The following is a 26,639-nucleotide window of genomic DNA, read 5'->3' as shown; positions in this document are numbered from 1 at the left end:
CTTTTTGATTCCCTTAGTTAAAATTTTGTTCTAGGAGAGCGAGGAGCGGGCTTGTAGAGCGAGAGAACGCCAAAACGCTTCCCAGTTCTTTGCAATATATAAAAGCACGCTTCAAGAGGTTTCCCTTCAATCCTTCCTTTTACTGCTTTCTGTGTGCATATTTAGACTGTCATCATGTAGATAGTCAATTTATAATTGCTTAGAATAAATAGGGGTAATTTAGTAATTTTACGCTGTTATTTTAGAAAATAATCTGTCATAGGGAACCCGAAAGGGGCGCTGTGGGGTGCTAACACCTTCCCCACGCGTAACCGACTCCCTTACCCAACTCTGGTTGTAGTGGCCAAAGTTGATTTTTAAATCAATTGCCTTATCCCTTTTTCCAATGTTTTGAGTAAAACATTGGTGGCGACTCCACGAACCCTCCTTTTATGAAAACCACTAATCCATGGAGGGTCCCGCTTGGGATTAACATGGATTAGTGAGCCTTTTAATAAAATTGCTCGTTTGACGAGGTCTCAGTTTGAGAATAAGTCATTCTAGCAATCCACTATTTTTAAACAAATAAACGAGTCCAACCATCCTTCGCGAATGCCGAAAGCCCGTTTCGGGCCGGTGGCGACAGATGGCGACTCCACTGGGGAAGCCTCGAGAGTCAGTCCCATTTAGTGACAGATTATTTTTAACAAATAATAGTTAAAATTACTTTATTACCCCTCACTTGTATGATAACATGTTTATCTATTTGGCTTTAATAACTGTTGTATGTTTAATTCCGCAATTGTTTGAAATAAAAACTGCACACAAACCTTTGCACACAACAGTTCCCTCTATACCCGGGGGCATGAGTGATTAACCATAGGGAGTGGATGTTAGTACGGCCGGTTGTCGAATGGGTCTATAGGTGCCCGTAGACCGTTGTCGGAAAACATCACTCAAGGTGATAACCATGAACTTGAGTCCGACGGTGCGTTGGAACTTTCCATCGACCTACGACGAGAGGAATTGGGTCCCTATAATGGGGGCACCTTGGGGGCCTTGGACTGGTGAGAACAGTTAGAACCTACCTTGAATATGCACTATTTCTGCAGGATACCCCTACCTCGTGATTCGCTCGTGACTGTTCGTGGATGAGTGAATTGTGTGTGCATTTTTTATGTGACATTGTATGAGCATATATTTGCACCTTTTAAACATACAACATTCTCGTTTACAATAAAAAATAAGAATAAATAGAAATAAAGATTTTCTAGTACATGGTGTTAACATCTGCCTCCATTGCATTCATATAGGTAGTTTCCCTTTTCACCCAAAATATACAAAAAGAAAAAAATACGTATTTATCCAAACCAAGCAATATCATGCATCATCTTAAGAACATCCCGAAAACATGATAATGCTTAGTTGAAAAAAAAAAACACTATGCATGCATATTCATCGCCATCATCTCATATCATGCATTGTATTGTAGATTATGGAGAGGTCTAGGGAGGTGCAAAGGCCATTAAAGAAAGTGGACTTCCTATTATACCGTGCTGAGAGGTTGGATCACCTCTGTACCTTGATGCCACGAGAGGCTCGTTTGGAGTTCGAAAAATCTTATGGACGAGTCCTTGACTTGATGAAGATTTGTGTGGATCCAGCTTTTCTGAGAGCCTTGGTCCATTTCTGGAGTCTCGATCTGCACTGTTTTGAATTCCCCCAGTTTGACTTAGTTCCTACTCTCGAGGAGTACGAACTCATGCTTCGATGGCCCAAATCAACAGGGGTCTATATTTTCCATGGAAATCATGTGGCCGTAGAGAGAGTTGCCACTCAAGTCAAACTACCGCCACGATTATCTGCTTTAGTGGGGAACGGCAGTATCAAGGGTTGGAAGCTTGCTATGATTGAAAACCACCTTTCTTCTTTGGCTGATGAGGGAGATTGGTTAGCTTTCAACAAGACTCTAGCATTAGCCGTGTTTGGGATGATCCTATTCCCCTTTCACGCTAACACAGTGGACCATGCTGCTATGGACGCCTTCTTCGCTTGGGACGTACATATGAAGAGTCCCGTGCCCGCCATTCTTGCTGACACCTTGCTTTCTGTCAGCTTATCTCAACAGAAGCAAGGGAAAACTATCCGATGTTGTACCTCCTTGTTGTATGTATGGGGCATCACACACTTTTATGCCTCTAGTCATATGGGGACTTTGCCCGATCCTTTGAGAAGTTTTTCGAAGATCCCCGTACGCCGCCGGTATGCTTCCGAGTGGAAGGAAGAGATGGAACAGTGGAGTATTGAGCACTTCACGTGGGTTTGTCCTTGGTTCCGTCCAAGCAATGTATTAACAAGATGCGGCAATTATCCAAGCATACCATTAATGGGCCTCCGAGGTTGCATAGCTTATTCACCTAGGTTGGCTATGAGGCAACTCATGAGGACTCAAATTGTTCTTACCAAAGAGGAGCTTGGAGGGTTGTGTTTCTCCTTTGATTCCGAACATCAGAGGGACATGCACGCTGTCATTAGAGCGTGGGGGAAACCAATCTATGAGGGAGATCGAGAGCTTGGAAAGCCTCGGGTATCCGCCTCCACCGACTACGAGATATGGAGGAACGAGAGAGGGGTGTCTCAACCATCCACCTCTTGCGCAACCACAACCACAAGGAGGTTAATGCAAGAACAAGTCGACGCCTTGACCAAAAAGCTGGAAAGTATGGAAGCTCAAATGAGATTTCTTGAAGAAAAAAATGAAGAATCCAGTCTTACTATTGATGGTCTTCAAAGGCAATGCAAGAAGAAAGACACCACGAGATAGAGCGGCTCAAGGATGAGTGTGCTAACCTCAATGAGGAGACTACTCGGGCATCCAAAATGCCAAAGGCTGAACCGAGTAGTCAACTCCAAGAAGTCAACGCAAAGTTAGCACACCTCGAAGCCGAACATGCAAGGCAGGCACAGTTGATCAAGAACGTGCAAGACGATCTGCTCTTGACTCGATCCGACGCACAGCAATGGCGGGAAGTCGCTCAACGACAAGCCGCAAACCTTTCCGATTTCCGCAGAAAGGAAAGGGTAGGATTGGCACAAATGGCCAAACTCCAAGAAGAGAAGGATCGAGCCGAAGACGAGCTTAATGAGCTACAGGCCATGATCAACTACTATACTCAGAAAGCGAAGGAGGCTCAGAAAATCAGTGACGATATGAGCCAAGCGGTCCATGCGCAGATTAAAGCAATGGGTCGTCATGTCGAGGAAGCCGAAGATGAATGGCAAAGAAACATGAACCCGCCCGTGGGTTTTTACCGGCTTTTCTCTTATTGTAAAAAATTGCTTCAAAGCATTGTATAAAGTTGTACACTTTCTTTAATGAATAAAATCGTATTTTTGAGATTTATTGCCTTTGCATCTCATTAGTCATTCATTTTGCATTTATCTCTCCTAGTAATTAATAATAAAGGTTAATAAAAAGAAAGAAATAATCGATGCGTATGTTTCAGAATGGATCGCACGCCATTGGTCATTAAATGCAAACCAACAACTGCGCAAAGCGAACACACGACGACGCCGTTGTTGGTAATCAAGACAGACGAAAGGGAGGGTCCGACGCCATTAAGGATTGTCGCTCCAAGGCCTTTCCCTTACAAAACAAATAAGGCTGTGCCATGGATATACGACATCCATTCTTCTGCCGACAGCGATATCTCCAACATCGCTGGACTTGGGGGCATGACTAGGAGTGGCAGGATCTACACTCCCGAAGATCTGCACGATAAAGCTCCCAAGAATAAAGGAAAAGAAAAGGGGAAAACCGAGGAAGATAGAGAATCCGAAGAGGAGACTGATGAGTTGTTAAAATTCATCAAACAAAGCGAGTACTCCATTGTGGATCAACTTCACAAGACACCAGCAAAGATCACTTTGTTGTCGTTGATCCTAAGCTCCGAACCGCATCGGCAAGCTCTGTTGAAGGTCTTGAATGAGGCATATGTGTCGCATACCATCTCCCAAGACAAGTTTGAGGGAATTGTTAGCCACATCACGGCTAATGATCACCTCACTTTCACCGATGAAGAAATCCCCGCCGAGGGACCTAATCACAACAAGCCCTTGCATATCTCTGTAAAGTGCAAGGAGTATCACATCGCAAAAGTCTTGGTGGATAACGGATCTTCCTTGAATGTGATGCCCAAAAGAACTCTTGATCAAGTGGCAATCAAGGGAGTCCAAATGCGCCCGAGCAACATGATCGTTCGAGCTTTCGACGGTTCTAAAAGAGAAGTGGTGGGAGAAGTCAATCTTCCAATCCAAATTGGACCCACCATCTTCAACGTCGAATTCCAAGTGATGGATATTACTCCTGCATACAGCTGTCTCCTAGGCCGACCTTGGATTCATGATGCGAAAGCTGTACCCTCTACGCTCCACCAAAAAGTCAAATTCATTGTGGGTGACAAACTGGTGACCGTACAAGCTGAAGACGACATACTCATCAGTAAGCCATCCAACATACCTTATGTGGATGCAGCAGAGGAAGCTTTGGAAACCGCCTTCCAAGCATTGGAAATTGCCAATGTCGAAACGTTTCCCCGAGAAATGAAGAAGGTAGCCCATATGCTCACAAAGAACGGATACTTGCCAGGACAAGGATTGGGCAAGTACTCCCAAGGAATCCCGGAGCTACCTATTATCAAGGACAATCCGGGGAAACAAGGATTAGGATACAACCATGTTAAAGATCAAAGAACGAAGAGGAATCAAGATCCTTCTCGACGTTCTTTAAGCCAGATCTTTAGGAAGGCTGGTTCACAAATGTCAAGGCCAGCTGTTGTCATCAAGTGTCTTTCTCCTTCCAATAGGGATGTATAGACTCAGTGACTATTAGAGATCACTCCTCGGGGACAGCCCGACCCCCGAGCCTCGATAGGGCACATGTTTCCATTATGATTATAATAAAATCATTCTTCATTATTTCTTATTGCTTCTTTTCTTGCTCGCAATAAAATTCTAAACCATATTATTTAACCTTGTTCGAACGAACATAAGTGAGGTTAAAATCGTCTTAATAATCAATAAACCCGCATCATTTTTATGTGGAAGTGTGCATGACAGCTTGGAGCACCTTTTCTTGGCATCAATAAATGCCATCATGGATAAAGAAATCCTAAAGATAATAAGCTCGGCAGGAAACCCAAAAGGGGACTGCGCAAAATAAGAGCAAAAGACCCACTAGGAATCCCACAAAAGGGTGACCTAGGCAAAAATTAGGGTTACAAAATAATGAACAAAAACAAAAGCCCGCTAAGACATCACAAATGGGTGTTTTAGGCAAAAGTTAGGGCCATCAAAAAAGGGAACAAAATAAATCCGTGATGGTACCATCAATTGAATTCAACAAGGAGCTCAAGAAAAGCTATCCAAGTTGTCAAAGCACAATCATTAATAACGAAGATGTGCTTAACTTCATAAATGTTTAATCGAACAAACCTAAACACAATAAGCCTGCCATTGGCCAGCCATTCTTACAAAATCCATTTTTCAAAAATAAAACAATCCCCTCTAAAACACAAACTTTTGAAAAATATACCTTTTCCTTCTTTTCTCTCTTGTCCCCAACGATTTTTGAATAATCTAGTGGAAACATGGAGATATAGTGGTCAATAGGAGGGTTGACACATCTTCTAAAAGAAGGGAGAATCATTTGGATGATAACACCAAAAATCAAATACGCATCGTTCCTCGGTTACAGAAATCGGCAAAGCACAGTCTGTCTGGAGGAATGGCAAGATCCAAACAAAGAACGCATCGATTAATTCTTTTGAAAAACTGAATCAAATAGAATTAGGTGCATCTCATTTGCATACATGCATACAGATGATAGGTGTACTAGAAGATCACTTATTCTCTGTTTATCTTAAAAAAAAAAAAAAAAAAAAAAAAAAAAAAAAAAATCATCATAAATCAGAAAAATCCAATACGCCCGTATTGGTATTAATACGGTCGTATTGGAGTTAACGTTAAGGACAACGTTTCAACTCCAATACGGGCGTATTAAAATCCAGTACGCCCGTACTAAACCCCAATACGGTCGTATTGAATCCAATACGGTCCGTATTGATTGTAAACTTTGTACATCAACGGAAAGGCCAATACGGCCGTATTGAATCCAATACGGGCCGTATTGGCGGAATTTTGCCTATAAATAAAGACTTCCCCTCCCTCATTTTGCATACCTTTCTTCACTCTCCACATTCCTTGCTTGTGAGTGCATTCCTAGAGAGACTATCGGAAATGCCAGAATCTTCTCGCAAAAGGCAGAGAGCCCCAGCCAGACGTGTAATGACAGATCGACACCGGGACCGGCTACAGCTTATAGAGACGTTCACCATCGAGCCGTCAAGAGTGCTCGACTTTGAGCTTCTCCAAGCAGTGGGCTTGGAGAATGATGTCAGGAACTACTTCGACGCCATAGGATGGGGATTTGTCCTTAATCCACCATCCCAGCTATATTTGACGGCCACGAAGGAGTTCTTGGCTACAGTCGGCGTCACGGAGTCGACTAACAGCTATGGGGAAGATGTTTGCGCGGTGGATTTCTGGATGAATGAAGGATACCGCTCGCTGACGTTGGACGAGTTCAACGTCCAGGCAGGGTTTTTCAGCCGCACTGATCAGCTGGCATTCCGAGATGCCATATGCGAGTGGCCTGATCAGTGGACTCCGATTGAGATGTGGAGTTTGCTCACTGGCCGACGGGATTATCATTCAGGGGTGAAGGGCTCCCGGCTCCCGACTGCTCTTAGGATCTGTCACAAGATCCTCACCAGTACTATTCATGGCAGGTCCAAGAGTCAGGAGTCGATTACACGACCGGATCTGCTGGCCTTATATTGCATGGCCACCGGCCGGAAGGCCAATCCTGGATATTTCTTCCTTGAGCACGTGAAGAAGTTTGGGGTACGAGAGGGAGGAGAGTCCAGACAGGGGTACATCTTGGTTGCCCCACTCCTCTCACAGCTGGCGGAGACATGGGGATGTCCCGATGGTGCAGAGCCAGGGGCATTGGCGCCAAAGTTGATTGGTGCCTCCACCCTGATTAACATGAAGATCATCGCTAGATCGCCAGGAGGGGGGTTTGTGCGAGTAGATGGCCTCGAAACCTTCGACGACCTCCTCAACAACCTCGACTTTGAGGGAGGCGACACCCCGCAGCCAGAGGCTAGCACGTCACGGTCGGACAGGGGATACTTTGACGCCCGCTTCGACACACTGCAGCAGAGCATTGACACGCGATTCGATACTTTTCAGCAGAGCATCGACACGCGATTCGATGCTTTTCAGCATAGTGTCGGTACATGGCAGCAGAGTACCGATGCTCGACTAGATACCTTGGTGCAGGGGTTCGACAACCTCTCCGTCTGGATGCATCGCCGCTTCCCGGATTCGCCACAGGACCCGCCAGCAGAGGAGTGAAGACTGGCTTCTGTTTTATTGCTTTTTCATGTACTAGTTTGGTTGGGCTCAGCCCCATTTCTCAAATTTTTCTTGTACAAATTCATTTTTAATGAAATTTGCCACTTTTGAATTCAAAATTCTCTAGCAATTTAAATTCTGTACAGCAAAAGCCAAAAACATAAAAAAAAAGGCAAAATACAGAAAAAGCCAAAAAAAAAAAAAATAAAAAAGGCAAGGATACAGAAAATCCAACAATCAGTTTGCACAGAATAACTGAGCCTGGAGAGGCTTGCCGAAACAATACTCCTCATCCCCCACATCAAAGAATAATTGAGCCTGGAGAGGCTCGCAGAAATAATACTCCCCAGAGAAACCTCAACTCACGCTCTTGGACTCAAAATCCCCAGCAAGAGCTATCAAAGCAAGATCGACGACATTCCCAATGGAAGCACGATCACCCAAGCAGAATATCCAAGTCAAAGGACTTAAACTTCCTCAGTGAAGATAGCTCTCCAACTCAAGTGTCGAGTGAGGCTAAGCCTGTAGAGGCTTCCTAAATAATACTCTGGGATACATAAGATCCCCAAATCCCCAGTCGCCTACTCAAGAGGCTTCCCTGCAGAAGGAGAAAAAAATAAAAAAAATCAATAATCATTCCCCAAGTGGAATCTGGCTCTCAGTCAATCATTGAACGTCAAGCTGATACGCCTAACAGAAGAGGCTAATCAAAATCAACGACAAAATCCCCCAGTGGATAACAGCCTAACACAGAGGCAGCAAAATCAGAAAACCAAAAGAGACACCCGAACAAGGATAACCGGGATACTCCACCAACGTCGAAAGGACGTCAGCCAATCATAAGGCACCGCTCACATCAGAAAGAGCATCTTTGTGTCTGCACCCAAAGGAATCAGAAATTCCCCAGTGGGAACCAACTACGCAATGGAAAGTTGGGACACAAGAACCTATGAGTAACTGCACATCCCCTAGACGGATCCCTGCGTTATCCAGCCCTTAGTGGCACAAAATCAAAAAACAACCGTCGAAGCAGCATCGTGGACTGTGGAGACAAAATCATCACGAATCCCTGGAAAGGAGATATTCACGCTACCCCGTCGTCACAAACACGGAGGTATGCAGCTTCCGGCTCGGGCAATGAGCGAAGCTATCTCTGGAAAAGGGATACTCACCGCTTACCGTTGTCACAAAGGTACTTAGCTTCCGGCTCAAACAAAGAGTGAAGCTAAGCCTGGAGAGATGGTACTTACAGCTTCCAGCTTGGGCAACAAGCAAAGCAAGGCCTGGAGAGGCAAAACTCACACTGCTCACCGTCGTCACAAGGATACTTAGCTTCCGGCTCGAACAAAGAGTGAAGCTAAGCCTGGAGAGGCGGTACTCAACCATCAGCGTCATCAGAGGCGCGTTGATGTCCAACTTCCGGCTCGGGCGTCGAGTGAAGTTGACCTTGGAGAAGGTAAACTCAGCTACCGAGGATGTCAGAAGCGCCGAGGTATGCACCCACCTGGAGAGGCTACTCAACATTTTTCCACCGGAAGACGCTACAAGTCAGAAGGTCGGCACAATACCCGGACAATTGGGTCAACTCCTTTACTTGTCAGCCGATACACCAAAAGGCCGTCCGACTAAGTAAAGGGGGGGCAGCTGTAGGCCCCTAAAATTGTCCGGGTCGGAAATAAAGCTTGAAGACTCTCGAAGACTGAAGGATAATCAGCCAGAAGGACTCCTCGAAGGCCCTAGGAGGGTTCTCTGTAGGTCTAGAGGTCTTAGAATAGCTCAAAATAAGGAAGTGGAGGGAAAAAGCCCAATACGGCCGTACTGAACTTAATACGGCCGTATTCAAGCTTCAATACGGCCGCAGCGAAACTCAATACGGCGTATTGAAGTTTCTGAAACTTCAATACGGCCGTACTGAAGTCAATACGACCGTATTGACACTTCAATACAACCGCAGCGAACTCAATACGGGCGCATTGAAATTTCTGAATTTCAATACGACCGTATTGAACTTCAATACGACCGTATTGAAGTTCAAAAATTTCAATACGGCCGTATTGCCCCTGTAGGCCGTATTGCGCCTATTCCCTATAAATATGACGTCAATTGGACGTCATTCCACACTTTTTTAGATAGTTTCAACCCTCTCCTTGAGTATTCTGGGGTTTTTGAGCAGTGTTCTGCCCTAGAAATCACTCGGAGAGTTGATCCGGCGAAGTTCTTGAGCCCCGAGCCATTTTGCTGGAGGATCGAACCTAGTCGAGGGGAAATCTTTTTGATTCCCTTAGTTAAAATTTTGTTCTAGGAGAGCGAGGAGCGGGCTTGTAGAGCGAGAGAACGCCAAAACGCTTCCCAGTTCTTTGCAATATATAAAAGCACGCTTCAAGAGGTTTCCCTTCAATCCTTCCTTTTACTGCTTTCTGTGTGCATATTTAAACTGTCATCATGTAGATAGTCAATTTATAATTGCTTAGAATAAATAGGGGTAATTTAGTAATTTTACGCTGTTATTTTAGAAAATAATCTGTCATAGGGAACCCGAAAGGGGCGCTGTGGGGTGCTAACACCTTCCCCACGCGTAACCGACTCCCTTACCCAACTCTGGTTGTAGTGGCCAAAGTTGATTTTTAAATCAATTGCCTTATCCCTTTTTCCAATGTTTTGAGTAAAACATTGGTGGCGACTCCACGAACCCTCCTTTTATGAAAACCACTAATCCATGGAGGGTCCCGCTTGGGATTAACATGGATTAGTGAGCCTTTTAATAAAATTGCTCGTTTGACGAGGTCTCAGTTTGAGAATAAGTCATTCTAGCAATCCACTATTTTTAAACAAATAAACGAGTCCAACCATCCTTCGCGAATGCCGAAAGCCCGTTTCGGGCCGGTGGCGACAGTTCTCCCTCTCAAATCATCATTCTTACAAATTAAATATATATTTCTAATCCTCAACACATACAGAATCTAATGGGATCCTCAATTTCTCAAACAGAAATAGTCTAATTTTTCCAAAGCCTAACTTACAAGCACTTTTCTATGATTTCGTTCTCTCTCCCAGAGCATCATTTTTACAAATAAAATATATTTTCATAATCCTAAATTCATACAAAATCACATAAAACAAAGAATTCTCTAAACAGAAATAATCATAAAATTTGGGTTCTTCCTCTACCCAATTCCCTCATGTAACTCTACATATAAATAGTCCCATTTTCCCTCATACCTGGATAAACAGCAGTTGAAATAAAACAGGGATCTCTTGGTCTCCTCCTCTAAGTGCCCCTTGGTCTTTAGAGAGAAGAAGAGGGAAAGAAGAGAGAATAGAAAATAATAGGGAGAGAGAATGAGAGATGTGTGAAAATGACAGGTGAGGGGCGTTATTTATAGGATTTCAGGCTCACCTATCGGAATGACCCGTTCCAAAATTGGAACGCCCGTTTTGGACCCTTCAAACCTACGCAAATTTCTCAACTAGAACGGCCCGTTCTAAAACCGGAACGGGCCGTTCTCAAACTCAGTAGAACGGCTCGTTCTATTTCCAGAACGGCCCGTTCTCCAAATCAGAATGGTCTGTTCTCCAATTGGAACGGCCTGTTCTCCCACTTCATTTTCTAAGCATTTCCTTATTCCGGAACGACCCGTTTCACTTTTGAAACGGCCCGTTCCAAGCAACGAATTGGGCCCTTGGCCCAGCAAAAAATTGGGTTGTTACAATAATAAGTTATGATTATGTTGTGTTTTTCCTTGTGTGCTTTTCATATAAATATTTTCTTTTCTTACCGTACAAATTGTGGATATTTTAGGTGAGGAAGATCCAACTATGAGTGGCATCTAGAATGTCAACAGTTGAATTATGGGTATGCTCTAATATTGTGACATCGGGGCAGAGGATTTTTAAGACATAGATTTTTATATGGATTTGGAATTGTAAATATGATTTTGAAAACAATTTGTAAACTCTCAAGTTTTATTTTCAATTATTATGTTGGTTATTGATAAATGAATATGAAGGTTTTATGTGAACCATTTTACCAACGTTAAAAATTTTATTCTTTAGTTTATTTATATGATTAATATTTATATATGTGTTGGGGGTAGTAACGGTGTCACATTTAGTGGTATCAGAGCAGGTCGATCCAATCGGCCGTGAGTTATGAGTCTACTATGATTGTTTGGTAGATGAATGATGGAATGAATTGATTGTGGAACTTATTGATATGCTAGTATGATGATTGATTATGTTTGTTGTTATTTAATTTTGTGTATTCTAACAATTTTTTTTCTTTATGATGAGGATAATGATGATGATGTAGATGTTTCCCTCGTGTAGTTAGTGTTGTGCTTACTTGTATATTATTTTCTTAGAATTTGGCCGAAAGACATGATATAGCTTAGTTGATGTTATTCATGATTGTTTATTTGTTTTGATACTTCTTACTTATGTAAGAAGTAGTGGTTGAGTGGTATCACTCGTGTTGCGAGCATATGTACCAGTAGTAGTGGACGAAGCCTTGCTAACCAACTAGAAACTATTAGAATCTTGGATGTGGGTGAGACATTGATTTGTTGAGTGTATTGAGAGTTTATGGTTGATGGAGTTTCTAGAATTTATAGTTTTAGCGATTGAATCCAAGGAGGTTGTATCTTGAGAATTGGAAGTTTTGATATTCTTGATGAGAGATTGAAATGTTGGTATTTTCCTTGAGTGTTGGTGTTTTTTAACCTTTTATGATTTAGGTAGCATGTGAGTTTTATTTTCTAAGTGTGTTGTGCTAAATATGTGAGTTGTTTTGGTTTAGGATTGTGGTGGAAAGCTTGAATGTGAAGTTAAGGTGTGAGTTTGGAAGAGTTGAGGTATTTTTGTAGCCTTAGATATATTGATACACTATTGTTGTTTGGTGTAGAGGATATTTTCGTTGCAGTTTTGTTGTGCTAGTATGAGTACCGTATTGACAGATTTAGATTTTATGGTCTTCACAAAAGTTATAGTCTTGGACGTTATCTTTCTAATGGAACTGGAATAAGGTAAAACGAAGGTCTAGAATTCCAGTTATAGCTGCTTTGATGATCAGAAGTCTAGTTGTAAGCGTTAAATATATTTGTTATGGTTTTCAAATTTTTTTTATTTTTTTATTTTTATCTAAGATGACCTTTTTAGAATCTTATGTCTTCATAAGAGTTTTAGCTTATTCTCTTAGCTTCCTTTTGATATAGGTTTGAGATCATTGGGATGAGTATAACTCTCTGTGTGTTATTTGCTTTGATAGTTGTTGAGGGGAGGAATATGCTGTCATGATGTTTTTGAGTTGTTAGCATAGCAAGGATAAAAACTTATTTGGATATGATGTTCTGAGGTGTTGCCATTGAGAGGTTATTTAAGATGGTAAGATGTTATGTGGTAAGGTTGGTTCATGTACATGCTATATGGTGTAAACGGTGATTGATTCGTACATGCTTAGTGATGGTAGATATGAAGGATTAAAGTAGGTATTATAATTTGATTTGATATGAGGATAGATGACCTTATGGATCAATTAGCGAGTGTTTATGTTTTTAGTAAGATTGACCTTAGGGTGTGATATTATCATATTGGAGTTAAGAGTGAGGTTATATCCAAGACAGATTTAGGCTGTTATCTAAGTATGATTTTTGATTGTATGAAGTGAATTTTATAGGTCTTGTAATTTTTAGCGGAGGTATAATATAGATCTATTTAAGGTAGAAGTTGTGCTTAAGTGGGAGATACCTAAGTCAGTTAGTGAGGTTAGAGAGTTTTCTTAGATTAGCTTATTGCTATTGAAGGTTTATTGAGTAAATTTCTAATATATCATTACCTTTGACTAGATTGACTAGGAAGAAGTTGCATTTGTGTGGGATGGCAAATGAGAGATTAGTTTCCAAATTCTTAAGGAAAGATCGACTAGTGCACTAGTGTTAGCATTGGTTGATCTTAGTAAACCTTTTGTGATATAGATTGATGTTTCTAAGATAGGTTTGGGTGGAATGTTGATGCAAGAAGGAAAGGTAGTAGCTTGTGATTCTAGGCAATTGAAAACTCATTAGAGGAATTACCTACCCATAAGTTTAAGTTAGCGGTTATAATATTTATTCTAAGATTTGGAGACGCTACCTATATGATTCAAAGCTTGAGGTATTTAGTGTCATCATAAGAGCCTTAAATATCTTTTGATTGAAGAGTTAATTATGAGACAAAAGAGATAGTTTAAATTTCTAGAGGACTAAGATTTCAAACTTAGTTGTTATCTAAGTAAAGCCATTATGGTGATCGATGTTTTGGGTAGGAAACCTCTACATTTACCTTCCCTTATTATTAGAGAGATGAATATTTTTGGCTCAAATTAGAGACTTAAGTTTGGCTTATAAGGTTATCCTTAGTAGTGGGAGACTAAGTATGACTTGAGTAACGAATAGATTGTTGAAGAAAATTGGAGAAGCATAATTAGTTGATTCATTTTGGTGATAAGATATGAGGTTATGGGATAAGGTGATGGATAAGAGTTTGACTTGGGTGTAGATGAAGTGGTGAAATTAGAGATCTGATATGTATACCTAGTGAACTTACGCTTAGGTGCTGGATTTTTAGAGATGATCATAGAAGTAAAACCAATATTGTGACAGATGCCTTGATTATGATGACCTCTGATATATCATTTTTGATGATTTAAGGGTTGGATTTGATTGAAGAATTTAGAGACTTATGCTTGGTGTGTGAGATTATCCTTAGGAGTATTGAATTGATTATGTTGAAAGTGACTAGTGAATTAATGAATGAGATTAGAGAACCTTAGGAGTCAGATCCTTTCTTACGGAACCAAGTGGAGAAGATTGGTAGAAGTATAGATAACCATTTTTGAGTAGAAATCAATGTTTTTTTGAGGTTCAAGAACAAACTTGGGTGCTTAGTAACCTTGAATTAAGAAACATGATCTTAGAGGAAGAACATAAGAGTGCTCTTAACATTCATTTAGGAGCTATTGAGATGTATCGGGACCTTAGGAGGATGTATCAGAGTGGTGCAGCGGAAGCATGGTGGCCTAAGATAAAGAGAGGAGTAGAGGAATTTGTATACTCGTGTTTAGTATGCTATAAGTCTTTAGGAATTTTAGTAGCACTTAGACGTCCCATTTTGGAAGCGAGATGGTGTGTAGATAGACCTTAGTTATAGGTTTGTCTGAAATGCTTAAGAAATTGATTCTTTTTGGATTATAGTGGATAGACTCACCAAGTTTACTTGTCTTACCCTTGTTGATAATAGACATTCCTTGGTGAAATTGATAAAGTTGTACATCTATAAAGTAGTGAGGTTTGCATAGGAATTTGAAAGTAAGATGCAAGAAGTCTACCATTGCAAAAATTTCGGGGACGAAATTTCATAAAGGAGGGGAGAATTGTAATAGCCCAATTTTCACTGGGCCAAGAGCCCAATTAAGGTGGTTTAGTAGCCCGGAACGGGCCGTTCCAAATTACTAAATAGACCTACTTTTGGTAGCCCGTAACGGGTCGTTCCGGATTTGGAACGGGCCGTTCCAAGCCATTAAATTTGCCTAAGATTCTTAGTTGAAAAGGGGCCATTCTGGATGTGATTTTTAGTCATGATTTAAGATTCCAGAACGGGTCGTTCTGGCGAAGCCTGATGCCTATAAATTGAGCTCTCTACCACTCCCAAAAAGCACACCTCTCATTTTCTAATTTCTTTTCTTCTGCTCTCTTTTCTTTCCCTCTACTTTCTACTTCAGACTGAGGGGAACCCAGCGAGGGAGACCAACCAGATCTTGTGTAGGTTCAGCTTCTACATATCAAGGTACGGGAGAAAAGAGGATTATTTATATGTAGAGTCACATGAGGGAATTGGGTAGAGGAAGAACCCTTAGGATTATGAATAATTTTATAATTATTTCTCTTTGGGGCATTATTGGTCTTATGTGATTCTGTATGTATTTAGGACTATTAATATATGATTAGTTTGTAAAAAATGATGCTCTAGGAGAGAGAACGAAATTATAGAAAAGTGTCTGTAAGTTAGGTTTTGGAAAATTTGGATTATTTCTGTTTGAGGAATTAATGATCCCATTAGATTTTGTATGTGTTAAGGATTAGAAATATATATTTAATTTGTAAGAATGATGATCTGGGAGAGAGAACGAAATTGTAGAAAAGTGCCTGTGAGTTAGGTTTTGGAACAATTAGGGATTTTACTATTTATGTTAAGATTATATTAAATGTGTAATTCCATTGATTATTATATTAATTGATAAAAATTGATGATTTAGATGTGAATTGCTTGAGGTGTATGAAACCCATTATTTTGGACTTATCTGATGTGTGTTTGATTTTGAACTATGAGATGTTGTGTGGAATGTGAATGAGATGTGATTGTGGTTCTTCACACCTATGACCAGGGGTGAGCACGGCCCGGGATTGTTACATGGGTATCGTGACCTTGGTTAACATGTCAGGGGTGAGCACGACCCTGAGTTAGGGGTAACGTGACCTTGGCACAGTGTTATATCCGGGGTGAGCACGACCCGGGATTGTTACATGCGTATCGTGACCTTGGTTAACATGTTACGGGTGAGCACGACACTGGGTTAGGGGTAACGTGACCTTGGCACAGTGTTATATCAAGGGTGAGCACGGCCTTGGATTGTTATGTGGGTATCGTGACCTTGAATAACATGTCGGGGGTGAGCACGACCCTGGGCTAGATATGCTACACGGGAATCGTGACCTTGGCAGTGTTATATCAGGGGTGAGCACGACCTTGGATTGTTACGCGGGTAGCGTGACCTTGGCATAGTGTGAAGTGCAAGATTTGTGATGATTGGTGTGATTGAGAATTATGACGTGATGACGATGCATGATTGATTGAAATACGATATGTTGAAATATTTATGAATATTAAGTTATAATAAGTTATGATTATGTTGTATTTTTCCTTGTGTGCTTTTCATATAAATTTTTTCTTTTCTTACCGTACAAATTGTGGATATTTTAGGTGAGGAAGATCCGGCTACGAGTGGCATCTAGAATGCCAACGGTTGAATTGTGGGTATTCTCTGATATTGTGACATCGGGGCAGAGGATTTTTAGGACATAGATTTTTATATGGATTTGAAATTGTAAATAGGATTTTGAAAACAATTTGTAAACTCTCAAGTTTTATTTTCAATTATTATGTTGGTTATTGATAAATGAATATGAAGGTTTTATGTGAATCATTTTACCAACGTTAAAAATATTATTCTTTAGTTTATTTATATGATTAATATTTATATATGTGTTGGGGTAGTAAGGGTGTCATACCCCCGCTCCCGATACCCGCTGGGGGTAAAATCTAGGTACCCATCCCCATCCCCGGCGGGGTTCAGGTTTCCCTGCCCCGCCCCCGCCCCCGCCCCCATTCTTATTTTTTTTTCTTCTTTTTTTGTCTTTTTTTTCTTTTCAATAAATATGAACAAATTTTAAAAAATAATAATAAAAAAAAGTAAAATAATATATTTTTATATATAAATATTTCTAATTTTGGTTTATATATATATATATATATATATATATATATATATATAAATAACAATGTATTAAAATAATTGATCAATCAAGGCGGAGGCGATTTTATCAATCGGGGAAAACCCGAACCTAATCAACAAAGGTTTTTCCCATCTAAATCGGGATGGGTTCGGGTGGGTACCCACAAGGGCGAGTTAAATTGTCATGCTTAGTCCCAAACCCATGGTTAAGAGAGGCCAATATTTTTAAAAAATAACTTTAATATATTTTTAATTCCTACAAAATTAGAAAATTTTGATTTTAGTACATGTATTTTATTTTTTGTTTTTTATTCTTCTAGAATTGGAACTATTGTTGTTTGGCCATATTATTATCAGATCATTTTTAACTATTTTTTTATTTATCAAGAAGTTAAGTAAGTATCGTAAGTGTTACTCACAACTATTAGTAATATCATGTCGGTATATGAAAAATTTTGTTATTTTATAGAGACCAAAACAAAAACTCACTTATTTTATAAAGACTAAAAACATATTTGAGTCTTAAAAAATGTTATTATCATATAGGATTATAAATTTTTGTTATTTTCATCATTAATTTTTTATTTATTATATCCATAAAATAGTAAAATATGTTTTTATTTTTTATATAAAAAAAAAATTTAAGCTTAGTTTTAGTCCTAAAAAGATTTTGTTTTATTTTGACCCTTCTAATTAGGATATGTAACACTTTTGATCCTCAAAATTATTTATATATCATTTTATAATACATGATAATATAAAAATAAATTAAATGAAAAATATAGTATAGTTTTTTTAAGAAATCTGTTAACATTATATTATTTCTTTTAATATAATAAAACATGATTTTTTTTTATTAAATCATGTATTTGTTTTTATGTACAATATGTTATTATTTTTATGGACAAAATCATGGTATTTATATTTAGATTTTATATATATATATATATATATATAATATTTTATATTTTTAAAAATATTTATATATTAAAGACTCATACATTTTAGTCATTAATTTGAGTAATATTGAATTTGAATTCTTTAAACAATGTATTAGAATAATTGATCAAATTTTTTGATAAAAATTAGAATCAACTAATTTAGTCCATGGATAGCTTACCATATTTTAATATTGTGATTATAAAAAAAAAATATAAGCTCATATTTATTATTTCGTCTAAAATCTATAAAATTCTATGATCGACTTGAATACATAAACAATAATTTAATTTTATATTATTAACTAATTACAAATGATTATTTGCACTCAGTGTATTATTATCAAGTTTAAATAAAATAATATGTATGAGAATTAAAGTGAAATATTTTTAAATTAAAATAATATGTAGTTTCTGTGACTTTTTTTTAATATATCAATTTTTTTATTTATTTAAATAACCTGGGCTGATTATTATTTATCCAAATAACTCACTTTGAAGTCCAAGTGAGAAATTGGTTACTTGGTAAACGATTTCTTATCGGAAATTTTTAAAAAAATTTCAAAATCCCTTTGAGAAATCAGTTACTCAGTAACCGATTTCTCACCTGGGCATTTTTTTCTTCTATTTTTTTGGGCTTTTTTTTTCAGATTTTGTAAGAAAAAATTCATTTTTCATTTTTTTTTTATTTTCAGATTTTTTTAAAAAGTATAATTAATTTTAAAAATATATATTTAATATTTAAATTAAATAATTTATAAAGAATAATACTTGATAATAAAATTAATATTATATTTATCTATAAATTATAATATTTCTGATTTTAAATTTTTTTAAAATAAATATAGTTAATTATAATTTTCAGAATTATATATAAAATTATAAAATTTTGTATAATATTTTAAATTTATGTTAAAAATAAAGAAAATTTTAAAACTTATTTATTATACTAAATTTTAGAATCATAAAATTAATTTTATTATTTAAATTAAATTATTAAATATAGAAAATTAAAAACTGTAATATAATAATAAATATATTGATTTTGTATTAATAATTAAAGATAGTTAAATTGATTATTACATAAATGTCAATATTATTTTATTAAATATTAATGACATTATATATTAAGTACACTAATTACAACGGTTGCATCATTAAAATGAAAATAACTTAAATAAAAAGACACAATTTAAACAACTTTAAACATAATAGATAAATAACATAAAACCTAAATCATATAACATTAGTTGTCTAACTTCATTGCTTGGTCGAGGTATCTTTCAATAGCTTCCATCCCATGCAATAATCCAATATACGTCGTGGTAACATACAGTTCCAGACTTGTTAGGTCGTGCAATTCTATGAACAATGAAAACATACACTTCACATCTTCATCATCCCTAAGACGACACACTGTATATTTATTTACACCACCGATACATGAATTTGGGTATCGGTAGTGAATATCTATGACAACTTTGTAATGAGGAAGATTAAGGTTATTATTAATAACATGCTTAAGTTTTTGATAAGTCATCATGTCACTTACCAATAGGGTTTTAACCTTGTTGCTAACAAATGTAACTCCATGCTCAATTGAGAAAATTTGTCCATCATAATAAACAGTGGCTAGAACAGTTAACGACTCCATTGATTGGATGTTTCAATCTCTTGCATTTTAGCCTGTGTTTAGGGTTTATATAGAACTAAAGCAACCTAATGTGGACAAACGCAAATTCATTGGATTCCTGACGCTCTACACAAAGTATTGATTTTTCTGACACTCTAGGACAAAGCAATTGATGACACTGCACAAAGCATTGGATTCCTGACGCTCTGGGAAAAAGTAATTGATGACACTGCATAAAGCATTGATTTTTCTGACGCTCAAGGACCAAGGCGATGACACTCTACACAAAGTCATTAATTTTTCTGATGCTTTGGGACTAAGGCAATGAAACTCTGCACAAAGCATTGATTTTTCTGACGTTCTAGGACAAAGCAATTGATGACATTGCACAAAGTCATTGGATTCCTGACACTCTGGGACAAAGCAATTGATGACACTCTACACAAAGTCATTGGATTCCTTACACAATGAGACAAACTAATTCAAATTTTTTGCGCTATATATACACTACATACGTTCCAACCCTAAACACACAACAAAAGATCAATTCTCTTCAGCTATTGCACTCTTCAATTTCATTACTATTATTTTTCAAGAATGTCTTCTTCATCTTCAACTATGTTGTGGAAACAACACCTCCATAGGTCAAATGAAACTCATCTTATGGTAAGTTAATATATATTGCATAATGTTTACAACTAATATTATTCATTACTAACATTTCAATTCTACCATTTTTGCAGACAACAAGTGATCAAGTGATTCAATCTTACTATCATTCCATGCCTACACCTGACCCAATAATTGAGCATTTGTTGGAGGTTTCTGGCTTTGGCGAGGTTGCGAAAATAAGACATTTTAAAATCGATGATTGCTTGATAACATCTTTGGTGGAGAGATTGAGACCTGAGACACATACTTTTCACCTCCCAGTTGGTGAGTGCACAGTCACTTTGGAAGATGTGGCACTACAATTGGGTTTAAGGATCGATGGCAAACTAGTCACAAAACCAACTTTCTTTGACTAGGATAAATTGTGTTACAAGTTGTTAGGCTTCGTACCTTTGAAAGGGGAAGCTCTAGTCGGCTCAAGCATAAAACTAAAATGGTTAAGAGACCATACAATTGCACTACTAGATGAACCCAGTGAACAACAATTGCACCAACATTGTAGGGCATATATCTTAGGATTGATTGGTGGTGTCATTATGCCAGACAACTCAAGTAACATACTTCACTTAATGTATTTACCACTGTTGGCTGACTTGGAACGTGTAGGACGATATAGTTGAGGTTCTGCTTGTTTAGCACATTTGTATAGAGAAATGTCTAGGGAAATCTATCCATCATCAAAGAAAATAGGTGGATGTTCTTTGCTTTTACAGTCTTGGGCTTGGTATCGCATGCCCTTCATCCAACCAAGAGTCCAACAGGATATTACGTTTCTGCTAGCATTGAGGTATGAATTAATTTTTATACCACTTTAATACATTGAACAACTAAAATTTTTTACCTAAAATTTTATCAATGTACAAATGTTTTAGGTGGTCAAGAAGAGGGCTAAGATTTACAAGCACGCTCCATGGAAATTTACTTGGCTACAGATTAAGATATGACAACATGAACCATAACAAGGTAATACAATGTAAAATTCTCTCAAACATACTCTCTTATACTCAATTGATTCATACCCTAAACCTTTTTCTTTTTCAGTTTCTATCGATGCCATATAGGGAATTTTAGTCCTCACTGCCAACACGTGCTTATAAGGATTCTAGGATATGGACTTCTTGTACTGCTTTAACTTTATTTGCAGTTGTAGCCTGACATCAAACTGACAGAGTCCAATTGCAATTTGGCTTATGACAATCAATCCCCAATGAAGCTCATAATCTTGATAAAATGCACGAAATAGACATGAGAGGACATAGCAACACCAACTGGGCTAAACAACATGCAGACTGAATTTTCATTTGGAAAGACAGATGCAAACATGTTATTTTTTGGGAACGACTTCAAGGGCCTCTCCAACACACTCCTGATTATTTGCAATGGTTACGTGCTAATTCTAAATTATTTCTTTGTCGCCAATATTCTTCATCTCATGCATCCACTTCTAATACACAACTCCCAACAACTATAGACAACATTCCTAGTGGCTGGAGATAACCACCCACCTTATAGTGTGGAACAACATCCCTAGTCTAATCCACCATTTCATACGCACCATGAACAATTCATGAACACCCCATCGTCAACAACAACTCCAATAAGGGACTTCATGAGAAATTTTTTTGGCGTCGACGTACACACGCCACAAAGTGTATATAATTACATGCAAAGCATGAATTTTCCTTCATTTTCTTCTTATCACTCTGAGGTCGCTGGAAGTAGTTCGTCAAATTCAATCACCGATACTGTTAATATAGAACATGATGAGGAGCAAGTTGAACCACAACAACCATGCATTGGTCGTCGAAACCCAACAAGGAACCGACAACCTCCGAGGTGTGAAACTGGTGGGCATAGACATTATTAAAGTTGGATTGTAATTTCGTGGATTCTAATTATGTTATTCTTTTTTATTCGATCTCCTATTTTGTTGTTGTTATTTTGTTTTTATTTAAAGTTGTTCATCTTAATTAAAGTTTATTTTATTTAAATTGTGATTTATAATAATATTATCATTTATCTAAAATTATATTTAATATTAATTTTATTCTTTAAAAATTAATTTATTTAAATATTAAATAGATTTTTATAATCTAAAAACAAAAACTAAATAATTTTTTTTAAAATTCATTATAATTTTTTTTTAAAATCTGAATATTTAAAACTGAAATAGGAAAAAAAATAACAAATCTAAAAAACAAATAATAAAAAAAAGCCCAGGTGAGAAATCGGTTACTGGGTAACCGATTTCTCAAAGAGATTTTGAAATTTTTTAAAAAAATCCCTTTGAGAAATCGGTTACCCAGTAACCGATTTCTCACTTAGGCTTCAAAGTGTGTTATTTGGATAAATAATAACCACCTCAGGTTTTTTAAATAAATAATTTTTTATATATATTTAAAAAAAGTCTAGTTTGAATATTTTACTGAAATATTATTTTTTTTAAAAATTTTTACCCAAAAAGCATTTGTTCCAATTTATTTACACCACTAGCATCCTTTACTATTCACGTTCAGTACAGGTCGTTCTAGATGCAAAAATAACACATGAAGAATGGATCAGAACGGGCCATTCCAGATTCAAAATTAACACATGACTAGTGAAATCAGAGCGGGTCGTTCTGAATCCAGAACGGACTGTTCTAGCCACTTTTGATGGGCCAACATATGGAACAATAGACGTGAGCACACATTGATGGTTCATCTAATGCAAGGCCCATTGTTTCAAACACGAGAATACATGAAATGGTACATGGCCAATTCCATCTATTTCTTATCTATGCCACGACTACTACAAGATCCAAGGGCTTATCAACAACGAAGGACTTCCACAACATTTGAAACTGGTACACCTTCCATGCGATCGTATGAAGAGACTCACCCTCATGTATTAAATCGTCCACACAACATCACCTCACAAGAAAACATAATTGACAAAAGGCATTTGATTGCAACAACTTCAAAAGATTTTTTTACAAATTTAATATTATGCATTTTTACTTTTAATGCACTATGTCACTTATAAACTATTATAATTATACATTATTTGGATATGTCTTCTTAGTGTGATTTGTAACTTATCTAGGCTTGTCATTATTAGCTAATAATTTTCATGTTAGAGCTTGCATTGTAGTAGTCGTGACACAGATAGCAAATAGATGAAATTGATCATGTACCATTCCATGTATTCTCGTGTATGAAACAATGAGCATTGCATTGGATAACCCATCAATGTGTGCTCACGTGTATTGTTCCATATGTCGACTCATCAGAAGTGGTCAAAACGGCTCGTTCTGGATTCATAACAGTCAATTCTAGTTGCACTGGTCATGTATTAATTTTGAATCTGAAACGACCCGTTCTGAACGTGAACAGTAAAAGATGCTAGTAGTATAAATAAATTAAAACAGATATTTTTTGGATAATTTTTTTTAAAAAAAAATTAATATTTCAGTAAAAAAATTCACATTTTTTTTACCCAAATTAAATAGCCAAGAAAACGAAACAGGAAATATAACCGAAAACAACAGAACAACAAAACTTATTACAACTGGTAAGTAGCTAACACTGTTGGTGAGTGCCAATGCTTAGGTGGATTAAACATTTTTCTTCCATTCCTCAATTAGCTTCTTAACAATAACCTCACACCTCCCACCAACACCAGCAGCATTTCTAGCAGCCTTCTTCATTTCTTTGGCTTTGACCCTCAAAGATTCATTCTCCATCATCTCTTTGATTCTGTCAGCAATCTCTTTCCCATTGACAACATGTTCTGATCCCCACCCCCACTCCTGAGGCCAAATCCCCACCCCACTTATCCTCACTGCCTCTGAGGCTATCTTCTGATCCCCACCCTGAGCCCAAGACAGAATAGGCACTCCTTGCCACACACACTCTATTATTGAGTTCCACCCTCCATGATTCACAAACCCCCCCACTGCAGGGTGACCCAGAATCTCCATCTGGTCCACATATTCCTTCACAACCATACCTTTTTCCTTCACCTTACTCATCAACTCACTCCCCAACACATCCTCCAAACCCTCCTCCTCTTCTTTGTCAACCACCTTCAACTTCACCACCCACAAAAAACTATACCCACTTTCTGTCAGCCCCAAAGCCATGTCTTTTATCTGCTCCCTTCTCGTTGCTGTCCTGTTACCAAAGCAAACATACACCACCGACCCTTCACTTTTCTCATCCAGCCACTCCAATACCGAACCCATGCAACCCCCTTTACCTTGTTCCACCTCCTCAAACTCACACGTCATTAGGGGGCCAACACCATACACTGGGGGCAACCCCTTCACCACTTTTCCTTCGTTCAGTGCCGCTAGTGCCTCTCCTTCCATTTCCTCGAACGAGTTGATGAAAACCCCGTTCAGCTTCGTCACTTTCGCACTGTCCTCCATGAAGATGCTCTCAAAGAGAGAGTTTGGTTGAAGGAGCAAAGGAGGGACCGAGGATCTTGGAATTGGGGATGCAATGCCCGGGATTTTAACACCATCGCCAATGAACGAAGAAGGGTGTGGCTGTGAACTTGGATCTGAAGCAGCAAGAACATGAAGGTGTGCAAAAAATGAGAACATCCTAGCTGATGCAACGAAGTACATGTAAGAGGGACAAGAGAGTTTCTGGGTGATAGGAACTAGAGGGGAAATTAAGCTAATATCGTAGATGAAAGCAGAGAGAGGTGTTGAAAGTGAAGAAAGGATTGGAGCTACAAGGTGAACCGAACGGCGAATGGTTTCAAACTGAAGCCAAAAAGGGTCGTTGGTGTTAACCGTGGCTGGATCCAGAGTGATGAGGTTTAAGTCTATTTGGGTTACTTGGTGAGGGAAAGAGGAACAGAAGCGAGAGACGAGGTTAGACTCTGCGGTGGAAACAGTGGGTTTGGGAGTGATGAGAGTGACTTTGCAGCCATGGCGGAGGAACAGTGTTGCTATCCTCAGACATGGGTTAAGGTGTCCCATGCCAGCACTCGGGAGGAAAGCCACATGAACTACGGGTTCAGAAGGAGACATTGGTTCGATTTGGTGTTGGATCCTCCAAAGAGTGTGAATAGTTGCTGTTAAATGAAAGAAGAGAGAAAAAGTTTGGTTTTGCTAGGTTGAATTGTGACCTTGTTATATAGATAAATAGAATGGAGATATTGTCCACTATCAAAAATGTCGTTGGATTGCGGTGCAAAACAAGAAAGAGAAAAATACTTCTAATAAAAATATAGTAACTTTTATATCAGCCATAAATCTTATAATAGAAAGAGAAAAATAAATGATTTTTGGTGGGTAGTTGGGTACTTTACTAGGGTTTAATAAGGTAGAAAACATGTCAAGAACTGTATATCATGGTGGAGATTTTTGTCCACAAATCCTCATCTACCTGTCCCAAAATTTTGGTTCTTTGAAAGTACCCGTTGTTAATTCTCGTGCCTTTCTCTATTATATAATAAATAAACACCTATATTTGATAAATATTCATTTATTTATTAATCTTATAATTAAGTTCTTATATTTTTTTAATAATTCCTTTAATTTAATCTTTCCATTTTATTTTTTCTATTCAAATGTTTTCCCTCTTTTTGAATCCAAATAATATTTTGTTTTGAAGCAAATTTTTTTTACATGATTATTTATTTTTAAATTTTCAAATGTTAATTAAGGAAAAATCATTAAAATTATTTTAATTTCTTAAATTTTAGTTGAAATAGATAGAATAAATATATAAATATATATTAATAACTATTTTTGGTACATTTACATGTAAAAGTATAAATTGTGTCCTTTTATTTTTTATTATGTTTTTTATAATATTATTTTCTACTATTTTTTTTATAGCTTACGCTTTATATTATTTTAAAATATTAATATATTATCATTGTAGTAATTTTTTTTATCTTTTTTAAATTTGTACTATTTATCTGCTGTTAGTTTTTTATTTGAATCATATATATAGTCACAATTGAATTTTTTAAAATAATAATTTTAAAAAAAAATAAGATATTAATCAAAATAAAATTTTTAAAATTATTTCAATTTCATATGTTTTAAGTAATATATATATATATATATTAATAATTAGACTTGGTACCACATATAAACATGTATAAATAATTATTTTTTTTATTATTTTTAATTTTATAAAACTTTGTAATTATCTTTATTATTATAACAATTTATTAGTACATATGAATTTTTTTATGTTTATTTTATAATATTATATATACTATTTTAGATTATTAATATATTATGAATATAATAATATTTTTTTATTTCTTAAAATTATATGATTAATTTACTACTTTTTATTGGACCTAATGGGTTAATCAAACTATAATTTTTAGGATTAAAATTTATCGAGTTTATTTGATTCAATTTTATAAAAAAAAATTTGAA

At 37.2% G+C, this 26,639-nt stretch overlaps 1 protein-coding gene across 1 annotated transcript; it reads right to left on the bottom strand.

Annotated features, from left to right (window-relative positions):
* Positions 1–23,692: 23,692 nt before the first annotated feature.
* On the bottom strand, positions 23,693–25,373 carry LOC109792376 (UDP-glycosyltransferase 708D1). The gene has a single exon (XM_020351783.3). The coding sequence runs from the start codon at positions 25,266–25,268 to the stop codon at positions 23,841–23,843; it is 1,428 nt and encodes a 475-aa protein (XP_020207372.2). The 5' UTR covers positions 25,269–25,373; the 3' UTR covers positions 23,693–23,840.
* Between the last annotated feature and the right edge of the window lie 1,266 nt (positions 25,374–26,639).

This window comes from Cajanus cajan, chromosome 1 (genome assembly GCF_000230855.2).
Source record: "Cajanus cajan strain Asha chromosome 1, NIPB_CcT2T_4, whole genome shotgun sequence".
In the NCBI taxonomy this organism is placed as follows: domain Eukaryota; kingdom Viridiplantae; phylum Streptophyta; class Magnoliopsida; order Fabales; family Fabaceae; genus Cajanus; species Cajanus cajan.
This window is presented reverse-complemented; position numbering and strand designations above follow the sequence as displayed.